Source organism: Epargyreus clarus, unplaced genomic scaffold (assembly GCF_041222505.1).
Source record: "Epargyreus clarus isolate Ecla_fem2 unplaced genomic scaffold, WU_Ecla_fem_2.2 ptg000036l, whole genome shotgun sequence".
Classification (NCBI taxonomy): domain Eukaryota; kingdom Metazoa; phylum Arthropoda; class Insecta; order Lepidoptera; family Hesperiidae; genus Epargyreus; species Epargyreus clarus.
The window spans coordinates 6520750-6537988 of record NW_027332241.1 but is presented as its reverse complement, the minus strand read 5'-3'; the positions used below and the strand labels follow the sequence as shown (position 1 = coordinate 6537988).

Sequence of the window (17239 nt, the reverse complement as noted above, 5' to 3'; positions counted from 1 at the left end):
TCTCCTCTCCGAGAGGTTTAAATATATTCTACCATGTAACAGGCCAAGTACGGATGATTCATAATTTTTATATCTATTTATATATAAAATTCTGGTGTATTTATTTACGACTTTATTTGTATGAAAGATAATGAAGATTTCTTTTTGAAGGGCCAAATTAATAAGGTATTCATACCTACATGTTTTTTTGGATTTGTCACATAAAGGTTAAGGCCCCTTTTAGCCTCTTAGGAGCTCTCAATATTTGTCATTAAATATTTAATATCATTTTAAAATGGCTGCCATTAATTAGAGTTTTTGTTTTATAACCCCACAAAAGTCTTTTTGTATTTTTAACTACCTACCCTAACTAACTACTAAAAACCAAAATTACCATGTTCTCAGTAACCTTAATTTTTTTCAGCTCAATATATTTCAATGAGCATAAATGAATTTTGGCTTTATCTTAATCCGAAGTTAGTAATATTATGAACGTGAATGTGATTTCGCCTGTTTACACTTTCACGCCTTAACTCCTTAACGATTGCCATAAAATTTTGTACACACGTTGTCAGGGGTTCAGAAAAGAACACAAGGTACTATTAAGACCGCAAAACTGTGTTCACAAGGCAAACATAAAAATTTAAAACCTCTGAAAAATCTGTTAAAGCTATAAATAAATCTTACCTTCGTATTAGCTTGCAGAACAGCTGCACCATTAGTGTTCACCACGCCATTGTTGCACTGAGCCTTGGGTACGCATACGTAGCCCTGGCCAGCGCAGGTCTGCTGCAGACTCCCTCCAGCATGAGCCTGGACGTTGCCAGTACTCTGGAAGGCTTCATCGATGTTCTGTTGTGCTTGTTGTTCGTAATCGAATTCGTTCTTTTGCGCTGTTTGGATATTGACGTTGGAGCCAACTGCGAATGGGCTGGGTGAAGAGCCAGTGTACCCAGTTCCGAATCCAGATCCACCTTGAGCTCCCGCGCCAAATGCCTGGCTTCCAGCCGCGCCAGCGCCGAATGCCTGGCTTCCAGCCGCCCCAGCACCAAAGCTAACTCCTCCATTCAAGAAGGGATTCTTCGAAATATCTACTTCTCCTTTGTTAGCACTGAACGCGGATGATTCGTAAGCAGATGCTTGGAAAGTCGAGCTCGGTCGTGACGCGTCGATTTGGCCAGCATTCGCGAAGCCAAGTTTCGAGATATCTCCATTCAGGAATGGGTTTGCTGCTAGGTCTAGCGCAGCATTAGCTCCGAAGGAACCAGTCGTACCAGAGCTGAAACTAGAGGTGGAAGTCTTGCTGAACTTCTCGACAGCGCCACTGGCAGCGTTCTTGAAGGGCGAGTCTTTGTTCATCCACCAGAAGGGTCCGTTAGCTCCCAAACCTTCGAAGGCAGCTAAACTACCAGCGGTATGAAAAGAAAACTCGTTAGCTAAGTCAGACGCCTGAGCGGCTTTGAAGGCATCAAGGTTTCCGAACCTCTCAATAACTTTCCCATCTTTTACTTTCAGCCCAGCGCAGCCTTTGTCAGTGGAGCAGCCTTCAAAAGACTGTTGTGTGTGGACTTCAGCGCCTGGTAAAGCCTGTAGCGCTGCTAGAGCCTCTTTTGGTGACTTGATGTTTAGTTTCAGGGACCCAGCGCAGGTTGTACAGCGCTCTACCCTGGCTTGTGGCTCTGAGCCTTCGGCCTCGTCCACTGGGTCTTTGGGTTTCAGCTCTTCAGGGTCAGGATGTGCGTGAATGAGGAGCAGCAGGCTCAGCGCCACCGCCGAGCGGAGTAGTGGCTTCATATTTCTGGAAAGAAAATATACGTAAGTATGGTTCTCAAAGTACATAATATATAAATAAGTATGGTTCTCAAGGTACATCTACACTAATATTATAAACAGGAAACCTTTGTTTGTTTGGTTGGTTGTAATGAATAGGCTCAAAAACTACTGGACCGATTTTAAAAAATTCTTTCACCAGTCGAAAGCTACGAGTAACATATGCTATATTTTATATGAAATATATTTGATAAATAGATTTTGATGCGGTACAAAGTTTACCGGGTCAGTTAGTACGTAAGTATGGTTCTCAAGGTATTAGGAATGTATATGTATAGGTACATTATGGATATAAAATTTAGGGTTTCTCACCGTAACGCGAACCCCTAGGGGTACATTGGGGATATAAAATTTACGTTATAGTGGCCTGATTCGCCGCTATGTGGAATAAACGTGTTTAAGTATTACTTTTCAACATGGGATCATGGAAAAAAATACATTCATAACTTCTAGTAAGTGATATGTTTCTCTCAGTATTTCGAAAAAAGATATAGAAAATACTAGAGAAATGGAGAAAACAGGTAAGTGTAAACAAATACATGTGAAGACTGCTAGCTAAAAAAAAACGAGTACGTAGCCTTCAGGGCCAAATCCGAAACTATAAAGAATAGCCATAGATTAGTAAAGATTACTCACTCCTAACAAGAATATGTACCCAGTTTTGAGAATTGAAATAGTTGCGTAAAAAAGTTTTGCCACGTCTCCGTGCTAAAATGACCCTAAAATATTTGAAATAATTATTTATTTATTATGTAAATTACGCAGTATTAGTTATTTATTTGTAAATTTTCTCTAAAAATGTTTTTATTTGTCAAGAATTCAAAAAAGAACTTACTAATAAGCCATTTGTTGCTTCATTCAATTTCAAGGCGGCGAAGTATCTTTACTAATCTATGGGAATAGCGATAATGCTGCAAGGAGTTACAAGGCCGATTTTGATAAAAACTAAAACTGCATTATTAGATTTTTTAAAGTCTATTTCTCTAGCCGGGAATCAAACGACTTCATTTTGAAAAAAAATCCTGTATACCCAAAATATTCCCAGACATTTATATAATGTATTTTATTATGTGTTAATTAAGTTTTTCTATATCTTATTGTCTTTAAGGTGTCTCTGCGTTAACAAAATGATTGCTAATTTTCGAATGGCTATAAAATATACAAAAATCACATAACAACAGATTCATGTGTGTTTGTTTCGAAGCAATTCGTTAATATCGATATATGATATATAGATTATTAAAATATATTATGTACGTTTCTGTCTGTGTCAGAGGTTCTCAACCTTTTATTATGGACTAATAAAATTGATCGATTTGGTTTTATTTTTTTATTCAACATTTTATTGAAAATAAATAGTAGAATTTGTAAAATTTGCAACAATTAATTTATCTTTTTTGTTCTCAAAAGTAATATTAAATGACGTTACAGTAATTTTATTCAGTTTCCTCCTAGTCTTTGTCCACATAATGTCACATAAATGTAACCATCGGGGGATTAAATATCTGTTCCGTATCGAAATTAGATATAATGTGCCTGGTACACGCTTAAATCTAATTTACTTAAATCTAAATTATTTAAAAAATCAAGTAATTATCATATTCTAATCAAATATGAAATTATTAAGCTTTTGACTCCCTTCTATACTTAAGAAGCAGTGCCCGTTCGTTATTTAAATTCCATAAAAATCTAAGAAACACAGGTCAAAGGTTGAGAACCAATGTCCTAACCGGATAAGAGAGTATTTGAAGATAAAATTTTATTTTATAGATTCCTTAACTAATAATTTAAGATTTACTTTAGATGTGGCAATTTAAGTCTGTTTTATTTGATTATTATTCAAAACCCATACTTAGTTATTATAATTCTACAAAACTTGTTTTTGAGACAACAGATTATAATATATTTAAAACCTGTATACATATATAAAGCTCACAACACAATAATTATCATTAATTTTAAGGTAGAACACACTGTTTTTTTTTAATAGTAAAGGAATAGCAGACGAGCATGCAGTCCACTTGACGGTAGGTGGCTACTGCCGCCCATGGACATCTGTAACCAACCCTAGATAGGATTAGATATTCCTACCTGAGGTCGGCCACAGATGCGCCGCTACCCCCGAGGACTAAGCTGGAACGCCTCGGAAAAGTCTGTCTTCCTTACGACACCCTTCAAAACGCAACACAGCAGCGCCTAACACTACTGTTATTGGGCAGAAATAGGCGTGGGGTTCAGCAGTTATAACAGCAGTGTTAAGCGCTGCTGTGTTCTGGTTTGAAGTGTGGTAAGAGGCATACTTTTCAGATACATTCCAACTTAGTCTTCAGGGATAACAGTGCATGTGGGCCAAACTTAGGTAGGAAACTAATCGTATCTGGAGTTGATTACAGATGTCCATGGGCGGCAGTAGCCACTTACTACAGATGAAGTGCATCGATTTCTACTATATTAAAAAAATGTGCCTTTTTTACAGCTTCTGTATATGTTAATAAACATTGAGTAATGTTGCCATCTTTATGGATTTTCCCAGATTTACCCAAGTTTAAAGGACATCCGGTTCCGTTTATTTAAACCTTGTAAAATCCTGGTATTTTTTACGACGGTGGGTAAACCAACTAATTAAGTAATATGTGATGAGTAAGAACAATAAAAATAAATTCTTAAAAGTTTGCTACATAACCCTCAACTATATAACCGATTGTCATGAAATTTTGTACACACGTCATCAGAAAAGGATATATGGTACCTTCATAGATTAGTAAAGATACTTCGCCGCCTTGCAATTGAATGAAGCCACAAACGGCTTATTAGTAAGTTCTTTTTTTTGAATTCTTGACAAATAAAAACATTTTTAGAGAAAATTTACGAATAAATAACTAATACTGCGTAATTTACATAATAAATAAATAATTATTTCGAATATTTTAGGGACATTTTAGCACGGAGACGTGGCAAAACTTTTTTACGCACCTTTTTCAATTCTCAAAACTGGGTACATTTTCTTGTTAGGAGTGAGTAATCTATACTAATCTATGATGTTATTAGATATACTAGTGGATTTGATATTATAAAAACATTGTATTTTTGCGGTATCAGATAGTGGCGTTTATAATTATCAAATTCTGGAAAGTAATGATAAATGTCAAAGTAAAGGAGATTTATTGAAAAAAAAAACTTTTATAAGTGGCAAGTGAGCATGCAGTCCACCTGATGGTAACATTGTCGTATGGACATCTGCAACCAACACCATATAGAACAGGTTCTACCTGAAGCCGATCACAGTTGCCACTCCTGAGGACTAAGACCTCATATGTAAGTCAGTCCACACCTTTCAGCATAGATTAGTAAATATATCTCACCACCTTGTAATTGAAGGAAGCCACTAATGGGAGACAAATACGTAAATTGTCGACTGTTTTCCCATTACGTCTCAAACTGTCATGGTGTAATTTACGCGGAACAATGCCGACATGTGCAGTTAAGTGCTGCAAAAACAACACGAAATCGAATAAAAAGTGCGGAGAAATATCGTTTCATCCGTAAATGCTCTAAAAACTTCATTTTTTAATATTTTTCAAACACGAAAATAGATGACAGTGACAATTAGAATTGTCAAAACTGATTACATTTTCTTGTTAGGTGTGAGTAATCTTTACCAATCTATGCTTCAGACGCAAAATAAAAAGGTATTATTATTTTGTGTTTCAACCAAAACGAAATAACTGCTACGATAGAAATATATATAATATGTACTATATGTAAATTAGGGGCTTATATATTTAATAATGTAGATAAATATTTGCTTTAAACGTCATTACATTCAAATAATCCGCGATATCTGTGCCGGCTATCTGACGTATTCGAAGAATACTAATACATAAGTTCAAGGTTACGTAAGTTTTAACAGAATCTGTCAGTATTACCTTTGATAAGTAAAACAGAAAGATACTTCATCGCCTTGAAATTGGATGTACTCACAGAACGCTGATTTGTTGTATTTTTTGAATTCTTGACAAATAAAAAATATTTTAAAGAAAATCTTATATATAAAATTCTCGTGTCACAATGTTAGTTATCCTCCTCCGAAACGGTTTTACTGATTTTCACCAAATTTTATATGCATATTCAGTAGGTCTGAGAATCGGCTACTATTTTTCATACCCCTAAGTGATAAGGGTTGTTCACTCTTAACATTTTTTTATTTATATGGCAACAACGTTTGCCGGGTCAGCTAGTGTACGTATAAGTTACTAATACTACGTAATTTAGGTAATAAATAAATATTACAAACATTTTTTTTTCAATACTCAATACTTTTTAGGGACATTTTAGCACGGAGACGTGGCAAAACTTTATTTACATGAAGGTGGAAGAACCTTTTGTAGTTCAACTCCGGTGGCACCACCGCCACACCTATTTCTGCCTAATAACAGCAGTGTTAGGCGCTGCTGTATTCCGTTTTGAAGGATGTGGTAAGGAGGACATACTTTTCCGAGGTGTTCTAGCTTAGTCCTCAGGGGTAGCGGCGCATCTGTGGCCGACCTCAGCTAGGAATATCTAATCCTATCTGGGGTTGATTACAGATATCCATGGGCGGCAGTAGCCACTTACCATCAGATGGACTGCATGCTCGTCTGCTACTTCTATATTATAAAAAAATAAATACGCAATTTCATATCTCAAAACTGGTTACACTGTTTTGTTAGGAGTGATCTATCTATTTTGCTTATCTAAGATACCGACGCGCTAAAGTTATTTTTATTACAAAGCGTCAGCTAACAATACTGTTTAAAATTCTTTTTTTGTTACAAAAGTTGGTTTTTAATTGTAATTGACATTCAGACAGCCAGTTGAGATTTTGCGTTGAATTAATGTGGATTTTTTTTACCACGCTTTTATTAGCTTGACCTGTATGTATGTATGCAACGGAATATTTGAACTCAATTTTTACCCTCTTTGAACGGTCCAATTAATTTAATATTTTGAACATTTATCAAGAACCGATGATAATAAACGATTTAATTTTATCCCATTCACCTCTTCAGGATCGTCAGGAATCAGGAGATTTTCCTTGTGCGATTTTAGCGTTGTTTTTAGTTTTTAAACTACGAGTATTTTTTGTTACTAAAGTTGGTTTTTAATAGCTGTATAGCAAACATAATAAGAATTGTTTTTTTTTTATAATGTAGGAGTAGCAGACGAGCATGCAGTCCACCTGATGGTAAGTGGCTACTGCCACCCATGGACATCTGTAATCAACCCCAGATAAGATTACATATCCTACCTGAGGTCGGCCACAGATGCGTTAGCGGCGCCCCTGAGGACTAAGCTGGAACGCCTCGGAAAAGTATGTCTCCCTTACCACACCCTTCAAACCGGAACACAGCAGCGCCTAACACTGCTGTTATTAGGTAGAAATAGGTGTGGCGGTGGTGCCGCCGGTAGAACCACAAAGGGTCAAGACTTTTTTACAAAGATAATGAATGTAATTAAGTAAGTTTTGAAACCTTAGCGACCCTTTAGCCCAATCTGTAGCTGATCTGTGGTAAGAGAGTCTGTCCCAAGAATTACCTACAAGTAATTTTAAATATTAAATTCTATCCCAAACAAAAAATCTAAATATATATATATATATATATATATATATATATATATATATATATAACTCAAAGGTTATATATATAACTCAAAGGATTGACATAGTGATCTATCAACGCACAGCCCAAACCACTGGACGGATCAGGTTGAAATTTGGCATGCAGGTAGATGTTATGACGTAGGCATCCGCTAAGAAAGGATATTATCAATTCTACCCCCAAGGGGATAAAAATAGGGGATGAAAATATTACTTCGTAACGCGAGCGAAGCCGCGCGGGCAAAAGCTCGTGGTTAACAAAGCTTAGAAAATAGACATATTAACAACAATTATATATAATCGAAGCTCATAAAATAGTTATTCTAAACCAATGAACAATCAAAACCACTTAATCTTGAGTTATTGTCCTCCATATACGAAGCCAACCCACACCACCCAATATGGCCGGCTCGATAATTCGTGAATCACAATAGAATCTATTTATCTTAAATCTTTTTAAGATAGCATCTAAGGTTAAATCTGTTTGACTTTGTCCTTCAATCCATTACTGTCCCACTGCTGGGCACGGGTCTCCTCTCAGAATGAGGATTAGACCATGGTCCACCGCGCTAGACAAGTGCGTATTGGTAGACTTCAAATACCTTTGAGAACTTTTTTTTAAGTTCACTCAGATGTGCGTTTCGTCGCTGTTTTCTTCACCGTTTAAGCAAGTGATAATTTATTTCTAATATACAACTGAAAAATTAGAGGTGCTTGCTTGGGATTCAAAGTTTGGACCCTTGATAGGGAGGCCAAGTTTCAACTACTAGGCTATAGTCATCAACCCGTTATTTTCCCACTGCTGGGCACGGGTGCTCAGAGCCAGAGGTTTATAAGAGATTAAAAAATAGGTGTTTAAGATCAACCAATTCGCACTTCGACAAGGGTCTCTAGCGGAAGGGGCGGAAGGAAGGGGTGATCCACCCCGGACCTCCGGTTCTCAGGCCCCAAACACAGTTGCTAAAAGGTCACAGAACCTAACAATCAGTGGAATGTGTATGAAACATTTGTTTTGTAAAATCATATAAACTTTTTACACTGGGAGCCTCCGACGGACTTTGTTCCTTACTGGCATAAACCTCTCTAAGGAAACCCGTGCCCAACAGTGGGACAGTGGGTTGACAATCAAGGCACATGTCTCCACGCGTAATATGTTTGCTCATCACACCTCGTGAGGCCAGGCGTAGGTTAAGCAAACAATTTGCAGTCGAGGAAGGCTGTGACAGACGTGCTTCAGTAACAGCGATGAGCGATAAACGACTAATCAATCGTTACTTTTTTATAATATTGAGGTAATAAACAAGCATGTAGTTCACACGATGGTAAGGGGCTATAGCCGCCCATGGACATCTCTCAACCTCAGATAAGATTAGAATCCTGCCTGAGGTTGGTAGAAGCGTTACTTCTCCTGAGAATTAAATTGGAATGCGTCAGATGTCTTTCTTACCACGGCCCTCAAAGCGGAACTCGGCAGCGTTTAACACTGATGTTATAAGCAGAAATAGGTGTGGCGGTGGTGCCGCCGGAGTTCAACCACAGAGGGTTCTACACTCACAACCCCACAATATGATTCCCTTTGTCGTAAGTACATAAAGAATACACAAACACCTAGACCCAGAACATCAAATCTACTTAAATTCAACATTTAAATGTCTGCCGGGGACCGAATCCGGAACTGCGCGTCAAACCGATGTGGTGACCGTTCAGCGTTTCGTCAATAATAGATAATAATGAGTAATCGCTATAATATATTTTATCGCTTAACGCTTAAAGTGAGACAAGACGATGTTTTCTGATTATAATATCACGTTTTGTAGTTATCAGAACTATGATATCAGAAGTGGGAAATTGTTTGATTTTAAAGGTATTTTGTTGTTTTTGGATTCTAAGCGGATATTAAACAGCCTAGGAAGTACTTTAAAGGTTGTAGAACTAATTCTGTCTGTCATCCGTAATGTTGTTCGAGCGTATGTATGTATGTGTCATTCTTTGTCACGCTGCCGCACAAACGGCTTGACGGATTAACATATGAGGTGTCGTTGGATTCGTCTGATGTGGGAGTGACATTGGTTAGGTATATTGTTATGTAGTCGGCTTTTTATCTCGCTTTTATTAGCTTGACTTGTACGTATCTAGGAATGTAATAGATTCTTTGAGGTCACTTTTTTCCCACTTTTATCGGTTAGACTTGAAAAATTTTAAACAATGAAATGAAATGAAATATATTTATTTGTATAAGCCAACGGTGGTACTTACAAATTGTCAGTTACAATATTTTTTCTTATTACACTTAGTATGACTTTTGATGTTTTTTACAAAAAATCGGAAACATCTATATACACACATAGATACAAACGTAGATCTACATACTACATATTTCGAAAATATTTTCAACGGACACGGGCCGTGCCTGACACGTTCAATGCCTGTATAAATAAGGCGATGAAGGCGTCAGGCATTTCGTTCTGAAACTGGTATCACTGGTTACTATTACGTAAGGCTGTAAGGAATGCTGACGCCTTGAAATTACAGAATAACATGAATCTGTCAGTAAAAAGTTTGAAGAAAACAAACACTAATTTGTATAATAAATAATTCGAAGGTGGTAGAACCCTTTCTGGTTCGACTCCGGCGGCACCACCGCCACACCTATTTCTACCTAATAACAGCAGTGTTTGGATCTGCTGTGTTCCGTTTTTAAGCGTGTGGTAAGGGAGATATTTTTCCGAGGTGTTCCAGCTTAGTCCTCAGGAGTAGTGGCGCATCTGTGGCCGACCTCAGGTAGGAATATTTAATCCTATCTGGGGTTGATTACAGATGTACATGGGCGGCAGTAGCCACTTACCATCAGGTGGACTGCATGCTGCTCATGCTCGTCTGCTACTCCTATATTATATAAAAAAAACTGGTAATATAAGTCACCCATATAAGTCAACATGCAGACACATTGCGTAGTAAAACCGCGACATACGAGTAGCTATAAGTCGTATAATAAGCATAATCGCAGTAAGCTAGGCTTGTGGGCTCAAGGCCTTCGAAAGTGATGACTTAACGGCTTAAGAATGGGTGGGCACGATCTTGTAAGCTTACGGATTGACACCTCAAATATGATTTGAATAAATGAATAAAAGAATCGAAACGAAATTCATATATTCATCCACAAGTGAATGAAGTGAAGTAAAAATATTTTTGAAGTGAAAATTTCTTTAGCGTTGTGCACTTTATGTGATGGGTAAAATGTTAAACTCGCAGGACACGTGTCCTGATCGAAAAATCGTAAGACGTTTGCAAACTGCAAAAGTCAATATGTCATCCGGTGTCAGCATAGAAAAAATATGTCAGTCATTTTTTATTTATTATATTTTACTGAGTGCTTTATAAAAAAAATCTCAAAGATACGTGAAGTCTACCAATACGCATTTGTCCAGCGCGGTGGACTATGGCCTAATGCTTCTCATTATGAGAGGAGACCCGTGCCGAGTAGTGGGACTGTAATGGGTTGTTGATGATGATTATATTTTTAGTCAGGTTAGGTTTCGAAAGTTTTCACTTCTACCAGCACTCCCGGTGTGAAACCCGTTCATTTTTTTCATAATTAGGTATATGTAGCTGAAGGGTAAGAACGGCATCCTGTTACTAAGACTCTATAGAGATAAAGCCCTAGATTAGCCCTAGACCCTTAAAGAGAGAGATAGAGCCTGCAAAAATGTCAAGTACTTCGATTTTTTTGTCAAGTACTAGAAAATTTCACAGAACGGAACTCGCACTTGGACAAATATTTGAAATATAGAAAACGAGCATGCAATCCATCTGATAGTAAGTGGCTACTGCCGCCCATGGACATCTGTAATCAACCCCAGATAGGATTAGATATTCCTACCTGAGGTCGGCCACAGATGCGCCGCTACCCCTGAGGACTAAGCTGGAACGCCTCGGTAAAGTCTGTCTCCCTTACCACACCCTTCAAACCAGAACACAGCAGCGCTACACTGCTGTTATAACAGAAATAGGTGTGGCGGTGTGCCGGAGTCGAACAGAGTTCTACCACCTTCAATTCAACTTTAATAAAACACACTACCTTGATTCTCAGTGTAAAAGATTTATAATTTTGACAATCATCTATAATTATTACTATTGCTACCGACTGACTTTTAATTAAGAGACGAACATGTTTATGAGGTCTTTCATTGGGGTCAAGTATTCTGTACTCTTGCCCAAGGCTTTACACAAAACAATTTTGTATAATCAACATTTTTGTTATTATAATTATCTATAACTAACATATGAAAAACGAGCTTTTGTCCGCGGCTTCGCTCGTGTTACAAAGTAATATTTTCATCCCCTATTTTATCCCCTTGGGGTTAGAATTGATTAAAATCCTTTCTTAGCGGATGCCTACGTCATAACATCTACCTGCATGCCAAATTTCAGCCCGATCCGTCCAGTGGTTTGGGCTGTGCGTTAATAGATCACTATGTCAGTCAGTCACCTTTGAGTTATATATATTTAGATGATATGCCAATGACATAACATAACATTGATTTTAAATTATAATGTTTAAGCGTGGAACGATATGGTTCGTCTTCGGCGGCATTACCGCTACACCTTGCCTAATAACAGTGTTAGGCGCTGCTGTGTTCTGGTTTGAAGGGTGTGGTAAGGGAGACAGACTTATTCGAGGCGTCCTACTTTATTCCACAGGGTAGAAACGCATTAGTCAATCTTAGGTAGGACTGTAATCTTATCTGGGGTTGATTACAGATGTCCATACGTCAGTTGCCACTTACCAACAGGTGGTTTGCATTCTTGTCTACTACTTCAATATTATAAGTCACTAGCTGACCCGGCAAACGTTGTGTTGCCATATACATAAAAAAGTTAAGGGTGAACAACCCTTATCACTTAGGGGTATGAATAGATAGTAACCGATTCTCAGACCTACTGAATATGCTGAATACGAATACTAAATACGATTTTCACCAAATTTTATGCATATAAAATTATAAATATAAAAAATAAAAAATCGGTAAAGCCGTTTCGTGTCAGAATGTTAGTTACCGTTCGGAGGAGTACGGTAACTAACATTCTGACACGAAAAATTTATATATAAGATGTAAAATGCGAATTGAGAGACTTAACACATCTTTGTGATTTTTTTAAAAAAGTCTCAGGCATGTAGGTTTTATCAGAACACATTATTTTATCATTACAACAAGTAATACATATTTACTAATATGCAGATAACTAAAAAATCAGAATCAACTAGATTTAAACTTATAATAAATTTTGTACCTATTTTTTATCAAACTTTAACACCTGTGTTTTTAAATTTATATTTAAATATTTTTTATGAATGAACCCAAAACAAGTTAGAAGAATTTGACATTTAAATAATCAGATGCAAATTATTTTCTAATGTAGTTAGCCAACGTCGCATATGGTATTAATGGTTATGACCATATGTTTTATTTAAGTCTAGATTAGTATCAACCCATTACTGTCCCACTGCTAGGCACGGGTCTCCTCTCAGAATGAGAAGGATTAGGCCATAGTCCACCGCGCTGGCCAAGTGCGTATTGGTAGACTTCACATACCTTTGAGATTATGTTAATTTCTCAGGTATACAGGTATCCACGTTTCCTTCACCGTTAGAGCAAATGATAACTTAATTTTAGGGTCCCAGGTTCGAATCTCCGGCATCACGGACCTTCCATATTTCGGAGTGATGTGCGTATTAATAATATTTATCACTTGCTTTAACGGCAAAGGAAAATCATCACGAGGAAATCAATATAATTGAGAATATATGACAAAATCTCAAAGGTTCGAGAAGCCTACCAATTCGTATTTTAATTGTAATTAAACGTCACACATTATGGGGCCAAAGTTCAAATCCCAGGCTGACATCTTTAAATGCTTAAGCTTTATATATTAAGAGTAAAGTGAGGGAAAACATCATAAGAAAACTCTCCTATAGTTCTTAAAAAAAGTTCTGAAAGTTTTATAAAGTCCATCACGCTATTTCGCTATGTCCTGAACTTTTTCGCTTTGAGACATTGATCAATACTGATCTTATTTCCAACCTTGAAATACATTCTACAGATGTCCTAACATCTAGATGTTTCGCCACTTAGATATATCGACTTAGGGTTAAGTCCTGACCTTTTAGCAAACAACATTTACGAAATAACAAATTTGTCATTTAAAAACGCTAAGTTTCTTTATAATTTAAAGTAGTAGGCGAGAATGCAGTCCACCTGATGGTAAGTGGCTACTGCCGCCCACGGACATCTGTAATCAGCCCCAGATAGAATTAGATATTCCTACCCGAGGTCTGCCACAGATGCGCCGCTACCCCTGAGGACTAAGCTGGAACGTCTCGGAAAAGTCTGTCTCCCTTACCACACCCTTCAAACTGGAACACAGCAGCGCCTAACACTGCTGTTATTAGGTATAAATAGGTGTGGCGGTGGTGCCGCCGGAGTCGAACCACAAAGGATGCTACTAACCTCAACTATCTATCCAAACTAGAAGAGTAAAATTTGTACGAAAGGTTAGTTTTATCACGCACTAAAGAAGGTTTTTTTTGATGTTTCACTTCTAAAGGGGTTGAAAGTTTGTTTGAAAATTCGTCATTCATAAAGCAAGCTCAATGAAACTTAGTATTTGGCTTTTGTTAGAAATAATTAAACACTATAATTCATCGTTTTTGGAAAATCAACCCCAAGGGGCTAAAATAGGGGTTTAAGTTTGTATTACGTCGCTAGCAGAAGCTAAATGCGAAAGTGTTGTTTTTTTCATAACCAATTGTCATGAAATTTTGTACACTCGTCGTCAGGCGTTCAGAAAAGGACAAAAGGTATAAAAAACCCTTAAAAAGTAACTTTTCAGAGAGATAAATAAATATAACTTTTATAATAAACTAGCTGACCCGGCAAACTTTGTACCGCCTCAAAATCTTTTTATCAAATATATTTCATATAAAATATAGTCTATGTTACTCGTGGATAATGTAGCTTTCGAATGGTGAAAGATTTTTTAAAATCAGTCCAGAAGTTTTTGAGCCTATTCATTACGATCAAACAAACAAACAAAGTTTTCCTGTTTATAATATTAGTGTAGATAAGTATAACTCTGAATGCGAGCAAAGTCGCAGGTAAACACCAGTGTCTAAACAAATCTCAATTGGCTTCTAAAGTCAACTTTTTTATTCCTATCGATATCCGTATAACAGCTTATTGATTCACAAAAAGTATTTAAGAACTCAATCACGATTAAAAAATATATGAATGTACTTAATCGCAACTTAATAGGTCAAAAGTTCAATCAATGAAGTGTCAGGAACAGTTTTTACTTGAAATTCTAATCAAGTTATATTTAAACTATTTACTTAGCGTTGCGTGTTTAGTTGGTATTAAATAATATTTGTAAAGATAATTATTATAAAAAAAACTAGGTAGTAGAATTAGGTGATGGTAGAACCCTTTGTGGTTCGACTCCGGCGGCACCACCGCTGCACCTATTTCTGTTTTAACAGCAGTGTTAAGCGCTGATGTGTTCTAGTTTGAAGTGTGGTAAGGGAGACATACTTTTCCGAGGCGTTCCAGCTTACTGCTCAGGGGTATTGGCGCATCTGTGACCGACCTCAGGTAGGAATATCTAATCCTATCTGGGGTTGATTACAGATGTCTATAAACGGCAGTAGCCACTTACCATCAGGTGGACTGGATGCTCGTCTGCTACCCCCATATTATAAAAAAGTGATAATTAATTTCTAATACGCACATAACTTTGAAAAATCAGAGGTGTCTGGGATTTGTAACTCGAACCGAGGTCGAGTTTCTTAACCACTAGGCTATGAAGCAAGCAAAGCTAGACCAAAAATATAAAATCGAAAAAGTATTTAAAAGCTTTAAATTATTAATAATTAGCCATTATATGGTCCATGTCTGTAATTAGGTCATTAATCATTAGTGTTTATTAATTAACCTTTCTTTAAAGTGACTATGGTCATGAAAGAAAGAATAATTTTCATCTATCATAAATCTTCATAGGACGCTCAGGTCATTATTATTGCAGCTGCCCATTTCCAAAGTGGTTCACCTCGAATAACTAATAATATTTATATGTATATGTTAATCAAAGAAAATTGATCTAAATAACAAATTGATTTGCGACATAATCATGACTATTAATTTTAAAAGATGGCGTTATAACAAATTCTTTATCAAAGATAAATGAAATTACCATAAATTGTCGATTTATGTCTAGAATTTCAAAATTGCTTTTTAGGATTCATCTATACTTGTATGTTCAGACTTAGTGATAGCTTAGTTAAGAAACTCGGCCTCTTCATCGAGGGGTCCGAGGTTCAAATTCCAAGCACCTCTGATTATTTAAGTGCGTATTAGAAATTAATTATCACTTGCTTAAACGGCGAAGGAAAACATCGTGAGGAAACCCTGCATACTTTAAAAATCTTAAAAAACTCAAAGGTATGTGAAGTCTACCAATACGCACTTGTCCAGCGCGGTGGACTATGGCCTAATCCTTCTCATTCTGAGAGGAGACACGTGCCCAGCAGCGGGACAGTAATGGGTTGATGATGATGTTCAGACTTAGGTCGTGTCAGATAAATGCTGTGGCAGTCAATAAGACTTCTTTTTTTATAATATAGAAGTAGCAAATAAGCATTCAGTCCATCTGATGGTAAGTGGCTACTGCCGCCCATAGACATCTGTAATCAACCCCAGATAAGATTAGAATCCTACCTGAGGTTGGCCTTAGATATTACTATCACTGAGGATAAAGAATGCCTCGGTTAAATGTGTTACCACACTTCAAACCAGAACACAACAGCGCTACACTGCTGTTATAACAGAAATAGGTGTGGCGGTGGTGCTGGAGTCCAACCACAAAGGTGTCTACCACCTTCACTTTTCAAATAATAATGTTATCACTATTGCAACTGACGTAATAATACACAAAAACTTTTCTTATTTGTTCAGTAACTCAATATATTACAGTCATTAAAGTCACAATTAATTATTAGTCGTTTAGTTTTTTTACAAAAAGTTAATTAGTTTTATTGATTTGTTTCTAATAATGTTGTCTAGGTACTATCAAATGACATATTTGAATGTCAAATGAAATAGATGCATTCATGATAGATGTATTTTTAAAGGCGATAGATAGTAGGCACCATCCTTGTAGTTCCGCGACTTGAATAGGGCTACGGTATCCCCTGCCTGTCGTAAGGTTTTTTTTTTTCTTTTATAATATGGGATTAGCAGACGAGCATGCAGTCCACCTGATGGTAAGTGGCTACTACCGCCCATGGACATCTGTAATCAACCCCAGATAGGATTAGATATTCCTACCTGAGGTCGGCCAAAGATGCGCTGCTACCCCTGAGGACAAAGGTGGTACGCCTCGGAAAAGTCTGTCTCCCTTACCACACCCTTTAAACCGGAACACAGCAGCGCCTAACACTGCTGTTATTAGGCAGAAATAGGTGTGGCGGTGGTGCCGCCGGAGTCGAACCACAAAGGGTTCTACCACCTTCAAAGGGGCTTCCGGGGTTGCGGGCGGCAAGAGCTCGAACCGTCCATTAAGCGACCCCGGGAAGAACGGCGGTATGTGTAGTTGCATACCGTCGTAAACACCAGATATTGTGGGAAGAGCCAACGATCCTCCAGGACAGAACCCGATCGAGGCATCGCGCTTGGAGGACTCCGGTTGCGTTCCTTTGGAGATCCCGGAGTCCTCTACGCAGCACTGAGGACGGCCACC

The 17239-nt window shown here is 37.4% G+C and overlaps 1 protein-coding gene across 1 annotated transcript in view; it reads right to left on the bottom strand.

Annotated features, from left to right (window-relative positions):
* The window catches only part of LOC140757034 (uncharacterized), a 91789-nt gene that overhangs the window by 62409 nt on the left and 12141 nt on the right, over nucleotides 1–17239 (bottom strand). The window contains exon 2 of the mRNA XM_073092586.1: nucleotides 667–1777. Coding sequence (XP_072948687.1) covers nucleotides 667–1773 — 1107 coding nt within the window. The 5' untranslated portion in view covers nucleotides 1774–1777. The remainder of the gene's footprint in view (nucleotides 1–666; nucleotides 1778–17239) is intronic.